This window comes from Phyllopteryx taeniolatus, chromosome 20 (genome assembly GCF_024500385.1).
Source record: "Phyllopteryx taeniolatus isolate TA_2022b chromosome 20, UOR_Ptae_1.2, whole genome shotgun sequence".
Lineage (NCBI taxonomy): Eukaryota > Metazoa > Chordata > Actinopteri > Syngnathiformes > Syngnathidae > Phyllopteryx > Phyllopteryx taeniolatus.
In genome coordinates, this window is record NC_084521.1 from 15976094 (window position 1) to 15984979 (window position 8886).

At 43.5% G+C, this 8886-nt stretch overlaps 1 protein-coding gene across 1 annotated transcript; it reads left to right on the forward strand.

Annotated features, from left to right (window-relative positions):
• The first annotated feature begins 430 nt into the window (after positions 1 to 430).
• Positions 431 to 7794, forward strand: eef1e1 (eukaryotic translation elongation factor 1 epsilon 1). Its single transcript, XM_061758813.1, has 4 exons — positions 431 to 587; positions 1098 to 1295; positions 6674 to 6769; positions 7411 to 7794. Exons 1-4 carry the CDS (start codon positions 504 to 506, stop codon positions 7552 to 7554), a joined length of 522 nt encoding a protein of 173 aa, XP_061614797.1. The 5' UTR covers positions 431 to 503; the 3' UTR covers positions 7555 to 7794.
• Positions 7795 to 8886: the final 1092 nt, after the last annotated feature.

The following is an 8886-nucleotide window of genomic DNA, read 5'->3' on the forward strand; positions in this document are numbered from 1 at the left end:
TGTGAGGCAGACATGCTCACCACCATGCCGCCATCAGCGGTGTTATTGTTGGGGAAAATATAAAATGTGTCATTCACTGGCTGTTCAAAAATATGTTTAAAATGAAGTAAAAATTATATATATATATCTGTAACCGTTCATATGTGAAGCTTTATAACATTATTGTATACTCTTTCTGTCCATGTGCCTGACTGCTTGACCCCCCCCCCCCTCTCTCTCCCCCTCTCTCTCTCTCGCTCTTCCCGTCCCCTCTCTCTCTCGCTCTCTCTGTTTCTAACTCTCTATCTCGCTCTCATTCTCTCTGTATCTAAATATCAATTGTACAGGCCATAGCGTAGAGTGGCACAATAAAAACAGCGTTTTGTCACTGACGCAATAAAACGACGGCTCTTTCTTGTTTTAGAATTGGTCAAATAGGCAACCATTCAAAGACCGGTAGGCGGGTTCAGGGAGCAAACAGCCAATCGTGTAATAAGCAGGTGACGTCACCAACTACAAGAAACATGGCGTTGCGGGAGCTATCGTCACTCGAGAAATATTTAGGACTGAAAAAGCCCAACAAGTACAGTAGCCGAGGAGACAAAAAGGTGACAAAACCGTGCATATGGTGTTTAAAAGCTTCGCTTTCTTTTAAACGTGACGGCTAAAACGCTGCGGAGACGAAGGTAATGCTAAGCTAGCCATGTGTTTGGTTATAAATTTACAGCTTGAACATTATTTGACAGTATAGTAATTGACGTTTTTAATTATTTTTTTTAATTTTATCTTCGCCAGGTGTTCATTTACTGAGCACAACAGAAAACGCTACATGCTTGTAAATTGAATCTGACACAGGGTGAGCTGCCACTGTGAAACAGGCGGTGTGTGTGTGTGTGTGTGTGTGTGTGTGTGTGTGTGTGTGTGTGTGTTAGAACACAGGTTACAGTGGGTGTGGCCACCCAGATTTCTATCCTTATGGTGGGGGATTTAAAAAACAAAACAAAAAACCAGCATAGTGAGAATGGTTAAATGCCGTAACGAATGTAATTTGATATGGACCTGAAAAATCCTACCAGTTCTTTAAAACTGGAGGACATTATTGACCTACCTTCTTCCAGTGCCCTGTGCTACAGAATAACAATGGTCCTCCCCTGGTGGGCCTGGTTACCATCGCCCGGCACCTGGTGAAAGAGGCCAAGTGTCCTGAGATGCTGGGTGAAACCGCAGAGGACAGAGCAGTGGTGCATCAGTGGCTCGAATACAGAGTGAGCAAGCTGGACGGCTGTAGCAAGGACGACAGCAGAACTATACTGAAGGTGAGGGCTTTGAAATAATGAATATCCTGTGAGCGATGTAGAATTGTTGTTTTACTGGGCCTCCTCCATTTTACGACCGAGTTCCGTTCCTACAGCAGCGATGTAACCCATGTTTGTATGCAAGTCTGAAAGCACGAACCGATAGTAACACAGTAGAAAAGTCGTAAAACACAAAATATTTAAAAACAACCAGTGTACGTCATCGTAAATAAAGTTCAAGCTCAAATGGATCTGTAAAAGAGCCACTCTTCAACAACAAAGGGTTTAAAGTAAACAAAAAATAACCACTTACTGTTTTCTATTTTATTTTTTCCAGTGCAAAGGGTTCTCACATAAATATTATTCAAAGACGCACAAACCTGGTGAACAGCAAACCAACTTTAAGGGAAAGAACTCATTTGGTGCATTTTTTTTGTTTTTGTTTTAAAAAAAAACAAAAAAAAAAACGTTTTTTTATACTGTTTGTCCTGCACGTCATTCAAAATCCCCAAATTATTCCACCTTCTGGCGGCACGGTGAACGACTGGTTAGCACATCTGCCACACAGTTCTGAGGACCGGGGTTCAAATCCTGGCCCTGCCTGTGTGGAGTTTGCATGTTCTCCCCGTGCCTGGGTGGGTTTCCTCCCACATCCCAAAAACAGGCGCGCTAGGTTGATTGAAGACTCTAAATTGCCCGTACATGTGAGTCCTGACCTCAACCGGATAGAGCACCTTAGGGTTGAATTAGAGCGCAGACTAAAAGCCAGGCCTTCTCATTCAACATCAGTGTGTAACCTCACAAATGTGCTTCTGGAAGAATGGTCACAAAAATTCCCAGAAACGCACTCCTAAACTTTGTGGACCGCCTTCCCAGAGGAGTTTAAGCCGTTATAGCTGCAAAGGCTGGATCGACGTCATATTGCAGCCTATGGATTAGGAATGATGTGATTCAAGGAGGGTGAGCCAATACTTTTGACAATATAGTGTATGTTTTTGAAGGACACATTTTATTAAACTCTCAATGGTTCTTGTGAAGAAATTTTAAAAAAAAGTCACTGTTGTTTGTGATCTTCAGTATATTTCTCGCATGTAGCCTAGCATGCATTGCACCATAAAATGCTGAATTTTTGCCGTAATAAGGACGTTAAACGTTATCATTTGTGTGTTTATGTTACCCACAGTTCGTTGAATGTGTGTCTTATTTAACTGTTGGGTTTACATATCTGTTGCACTTTATCATAAAATCCTGACTGAGTTGTGTGCAATATCGTAACCTCCCCATAGATACAAATAGGTAGATACGACACGCCCCTTTTGTGCTTCGTGCCTACGGCGACGCTAAGCTAGTAAAGTACAGCAAAAATTGGACATAGTGCCTCAAAAAGAGATCAACATCTGTTTTCTGGACATGTTTTGATTCAAGGCAAGAGACGTTAAACAAGAAGCCATATGTGAAGAGTGCAGCAGAGTTCTCTGTCCCGCAAGGTAACACAGCTAATCTGTTTGGCCAGCTGAAAAAACAGCAGAAAAATGGCAAAAGACTGGACAAGAAACGTGATCCGCTCACGCAATTATTTCTCCAACGTGGCATTAAATACACTCTATGAACAAGGACTGTCAAACAGAACATCAGAGGTTATTCATTTTCCGTACCGCTTATCCTAACTAAGGTCGCGGGCGTGCTGGAGCCTATCCCAGCTATCTTCGGGCGAGAGGCAGGATACACCCTGAACTGGTCGCCAGCCAATTGCAGGGCAAATATTAACAAACAACCATTCTCACTCACATTCACACCTATGGGCAATTTAGAGTCTTCAATTAACCTAACATGCATGTTTTTGGGATGTGGGAGGGAACCGGAGTACCCAGAGAAAACCCACTCATGCACGGGGAGAAATGCAAACTCCAAACAGGCGAGGCCGGATTTGAACCCGGGTCCTCAGAACCGTGAGGTGGATGTGCTAACCGGTCGTCCACCGTGCCGCCTGTTTCCCTAACATGAGGAATAGTTGTGATTACCGGTAACGATTGTGATTTCAATACTGATCAAAATAATTGTGATTATCATTTTGGCTATAATCGTGCAGCTCTACTCCTCCTTCAAAGTGTCAATACATTAGCCAGAGCGGTGTGTACATACAGACTGGCTGACAACACATCTGCTACAAACGGTATTTTCATATTTAAAGTGTGTATATAAAGTGTATAAGTCTCAGGAAAATTCCATGCTCCGCGATTTACAGCTAGCCTCATATTTCCATAAATCACACCTTGTTGTTTGCACATTATTTCCCTGGTTACGCATTGTCAGAAGTCTGGATGAGAGAATGCACGTAGATGAAAGGTGCTTAAGCCCAGCTGCGTAAAATAAGGACTTAAGTGCAAAAAGGAGACTATTGCCCTTAATACGGTACGTGGTGAGGTCTCAGTATTTTTGAGTGGTGTTATGCAAAGATTTTGTGTGACTCATGGTGTTGTTTGACCAAATTCTTGCATAAAAGCCTCATGTCAGTGTAAAAGCCTTCGCAGTATTGATGTTACTCGAAAAGCAATTCCTCTGAGAGGTGCCTCGGCGTTCCCCTCTCATTTAGTTTGGCCAAAAGTACAGACTGTGTGTGTGTGTGTGTGTGTGTGTGTGTGTGTGTCTTGGGAAGGCACACGCGACAGCAATGCAGACTGATGTATGGCCTTTCAGTGACATGGCCCCTCATGACAGAGAAAAATGCCTTAATGTGCCCAACGCCAGTCAGCGTGAAATGGATCGCCAGCCACGGGTCTGCTGGACACTCAGCGCCTCTTGGCACTGTCCTGTCAGCATGAAGCGCGTATGTATGTGTGCACTTCTCACAGTGACACACACGCTTGTTGCATGTCGGCAAAGTCACGCTGGGCGGCAGCATGTTATCTGGACAGGCCTCTTAAATATTTTAATGGTGCCGCTTACAGAAGGAAGTCGCCCTGAGCGTCTCAGCTCTGGTGCCCAGTGCTCCCTCACCACCACAGCTGTCTTGCTGTGGCCATAACACCCTTCTTTCAAACACCAGTCATCCTCCATGAAATGGATCACAGAGACAAACTGCCATGTGCACCATATTTAAAAAAAAAAACATTTTCACCCCAGGATGCAGACAGGAAACTCATAGCTTTTCATACAGACTGTCGCTCGTGATGTGACAACAAGAAGGTCAAACGGTTTCACACTTGAATCTAAAGTTACTCACCTTTCTACCTTAATTGAGACGACTGTTTCATGAGGCAGTCTGCATGTTCCTTCACAAATGCACAGAAACATACAAAAGTGCATGCAATTAAAAAACAAAATGTGTACGATGGCTCGATAACACTGCGGGTGTGTGGCAGCAAAGCAAACATTCTGTGCAAGGGAAGCACGAATAAGACTCAGAAAGGTGGCCCGGGAGTTCTGAAAATTAAACATAGTTCTCTAAAACCATAATTGCCTGTTAAAGGCATAAACAAACAAAATCATTTCCCATCAGGAGGTCTACTTGTCACAGGTTACTGAAAGAGTTTAAAGTTGTGGAACTTTTTTTGTTGAGTCGTAGCCCCGTTTCATGATTTCCATCAAAGCTGTATTTTTCACAGCTTTTCCTGGTCACGTTTATTAAAAAGTTTGTAAAGTGAAAGGCACCGATAGAAAATGAGGGGTTAACCTTCCATGGGCAGATTTGCCAGCACGACGTAGTAGTAGAGCGGAACGGGGTATTGCAGTAAGTCGCGACCGGGGTGTGAAATTGAACACCCGATACTCACTGCCCAAGCCCCTGCGTGTTGAAAAGAAGTTTGATAAGTACTGTAGTGTGTAAGAAGCTACTGCAAAATGCATCCCTCTGTCTTGTAAAGTAAGTATGAATGAGAACTGCTTTGGAACTATCAAAAGATAAGAGATAATGACAACTACAAGAACAAAGTCAAGTAAACAACCGCATATATTTTTAATTCCCTGCGGAGCAAGGTGTGCAATTGGAATTATCGTCTGTTTTTTCTGATGGTGACTTGGCCCCCCTTTTTAGATTGAATGCCTTTGCACGTGTAAAGTTCTCCTGGACCTTGGAAATTCATCCTTAATCATCTTCAGTGTACTCAGTTCTTAGTTCCGTTTGTGTTTGCTGCAAAAATCAACAACTGTACTTTTCTAACCTATATGTGGTGGGCGGAGGCAACCGGGGAGCACCGCCTCTCCTCCAATGCTTGACTGGGCTTCAGCTCCATGGCTGTAGGCTACAAAAAGCAAGGATCTGATGGTGGAAGTCTGCAGTCTTCATGCCTTGTTTGGCATCAGCCACTTTTGCCGCACAATAACTCCATTTGCCCCCAAGATGCTCAGTGTGCATGGCGAGAGTTCCCTTCGCGTGGCGTACAAGTGCTAAAGATGGTCCCCCTCCCCTGGGACCAGCACTTCCGTGCGCGACTTTGGCATCAGAAATGCAAATCACGCCACCCAAGTTTAGACGGCTTCATTAGACATGCAAAGTGAGAGTTGGAGTCATTTGGCAGTGGTAAACAAACAGCCTGTTTAGTGTGGCATCTGTGCTAAGTCGCCAGTTATGGACTAGGGATGACAAACCCCCCCGAGGATTTACATTATTGTCTCCCTTATATTTCACATGCGAGCGAGGAGCCACTTCACGCACGCAGCCAGATTTATAGGTTAATGGACCTGCTGTCATGCTCCCTTTTTCACTTCTCAAATAGATGGCTAACATACAAGAAATGTTACCAACTTCTTATTGGATGATTTCACTTGATTTGATTTTGAAGTCAATTTGTCACTTGACTTCCCAATACTTGCTAAGTGAAAAGTCACGTTCAAGAATTTAGTAGAAAATTGCGTAAACAATAAAGCACTCCTTTGTGTGACGATACGATAAGACAACCGTGTAAACATGCAAAGCTGTGCTTTTTTGCCACATTATTAATTGGCTGTATAAAATCCATAAAGTAACCCAAAACCTCTGTTTGTACTCATTACAATGCCATTAATAGTGATTTGACTTTGGGAGGATGGTGGGATCAAGGGTGTCCCTAAAATGTGTAACGTCCAAAAGTCCTTGATTATGCAAAAAAAAAAAAAAAAAAAAAAATGCTCAGAGGTCTCAAAAATGTCACTGTAAACAATGTTGCTGTTTCATTTGTAAAATACATAAAATGGATATTTTGCATAGCATAATGGAGTTTAGCATGACTGGCACGATTTGCAGAAGAAAATGATAGAATGTTGAATCGTAAATTGTCTTAAATTTGAAGCGGCCTTAAAAAGGAAATGATTAAATCTTAAATGTTGCTCCCTCAAACATGCAGATAGACTGATGATCACACAACCCTTTATAATGCATTGAATGTGTGTGTTTTGTTTTTATTTTTTTTTGGCTCTTCCAGGACCTGAACCTCTACTTGCAAGACAAAGTTTGCATGGCCGGCAACCACTTCACCTTAGCAGATGTGCTAATGTACAATGGAATTCACCCACTAATAGTGAGTTACCTTTTACTTGTTTACATAGTTGTTGAATGTTTGTTCAAGCTATCATTCTATCAGCATAACTTACCAGCTTGTCACGCAAAATTAGTCATGAAGTCATACACTATTCATACCATATCACTTCGCTGGAAATGAAGTCCTGGATCAGGGACATCAGAAGTTGATAAGTTTTTAGGATTCAAAAAGTAAAGAGAAGAGTAAAAAGAAGAAAGAGGATGATCCCGTGAGGAGATGTCAGTGTGTTTAGCATAGACGAAAGGTCAGCTTCGCCACCAGGCACGGCGTCACTTTGGTTTGGACTCAGTGTTCCTTTTAACCTCAGGGACATTGAGTCCCGCCACTCGATTCTTAAATGTTCACTTCACGCACAACAAGATTTCACAATCATTAAAACCGACTGATAGTTCTAGGCAACGATTTTGTCAGCTTCCAAATTCCATTTAATTAGATCCCAAATAGTATTTTCCAAGGACACACTGATTTTATTGGGCTATGATTCATCCACTGCAGTTTGCAACCTGCTTTTGTGCCGCAATGAGCCTCTCCCAGGCGCTTGTGTGACCTTCGCCAACCGTATTATTACATGTTAATGACACACAGTCTTGGTAAAGACCTGATCTTCGTCTCTCACCCAGGTGGACTTGACTTTCCAGGAGAAGGAGCAGTACATGAATGTGACGCGATGGTTCGACCACATCCAGCATCGCGCTGGCATCCGACACCACCTCCCCCGAGTCGTTGTACTCAGGAACAAAATTTACACATGTAAACACCACTGAGGCCCTTAGATGCACCAAATGTCTTTATTTCCTCCTCCAAAATGATTTGGAATGAGCGCAGGTCCCATCAATGTCAGGATTCCTGGTTTAGATCTTTCTTGCCACCATAGACTTTTTTGTTTGTTTGTTTGTTTTTTTTATATAACCAACATTAAGACCGACATGCCTGTTGTTGAAGAACAGGTACTTAAGCTATCACATGATTGCTTCCAAATAATAAACTAGGTCACCTCCCACTTGTCTCTTAGTATCGGTTGCATCATTGACTGTTGACATCCTGCCACCCCTTTTCACACAATAAGATGGGTGAATCTGCAGACATAAACAGTGCAGCAGTATAATTGGTGTTGTTTGTTTGTTGGAGGTTTGTATGTGTTTTTGTAAAGGTAAACTTTCACAGTTGCTTCTAACTTAATAAAAAGGTGTTCTCATTGACAAATTGATAAAGGAAAGAATTTGTCATTTAACAGTGTTCGCTCAAAATGGCTCAACACCCTAAAACCTGCATGTCACCTACTGCGATCGATGCGGCTCTGCAGCTTATTGACACTTTGTTGGTAAAAAAGTAGGAGTACAACCTACTATTTATACTACCTAGTCAGCCGGGATTCCAAGCGTGCCAAACTGAGATCATGTGGTCCTCGCTGTGTCATTGTAATGTTTGCGACTGCACGACTAAAAATGACAATAATGCTAACATTAGCTTACGGAGGGCTAGTGTAGTCAGCCTGCCTCACGGGTAGGGAGTTCAAATCTCATCTAATGCTTGTGTGGGTTTTACCTATTCCTCCCACATTACACAAACATTTTATTGAAGTCTAAATTGGCCTTAGGTGTGAAAGTGAGCACGAATGTTTGTCCATATTATGTACCGCACAATTGACCGGCGACCAGTCCACGGTGTGCCGGCCGGTCTCCCTGCCTGTGTGTGCTGCGTGACCGCATCCCAGTGCTCTGCCCCAATTCCTCACCACCAGTCATGTGGGCAGCGGCAGCAAGCAGTCGCGCATCAGCCCCAGAGGAAAGAGATCAGACCGAGGCTCTGCTCAAGTCCCAATAAGCACCGCTGTTGATGCTTGAGGCCAGGCAGAGGGCAACGGGCTCACCAGCTGCCACACAGCCAGCCAGCCAAGACCTGAGCCTGGGTCCCCCTTGGGCGACAGTCAGCCACTGTGTGTCACTTCAGACCTAACACTACCACAGGGGGCTTCTAGAGAGAGAAGGACGAAGGAGGAGGGCAGACAGCCATTGAGAGAGCAGAAAAGAGCGCCCAGTAGGCCGAGAGATCTTTTTATGATGTGAACGATGATCCGTGCCCCCAGAAGGTGTTCT

What these genes read in the sequence shown, in the direction of transcription:
- eef1e1 (XM_061758813.1), top strand. Translation starts at nt 504, where the DNA reads ATGGCGTTGCGGGAGCTATCGTCACTCGAGAAATATTTAGGACTGAAA. An exon ending in ACAGCAGAACTATACTGAAG is followed by an intron (nt 1,296 to 6,673) that starts GTGAGGGCTTTG and finishes TGGCTCTTCCAG; the next exon opens with GACCTGAACCTCTACTTGCA. An exon ending in ATGGAATTCACCCACTAATA is followed by an intron (nt 6,770 to 7,410) that starts GTGAGTTACCTT and finishes TCTCTCACCCAG; the next exon opens with GTGGACTTGACTTTCCAGGA.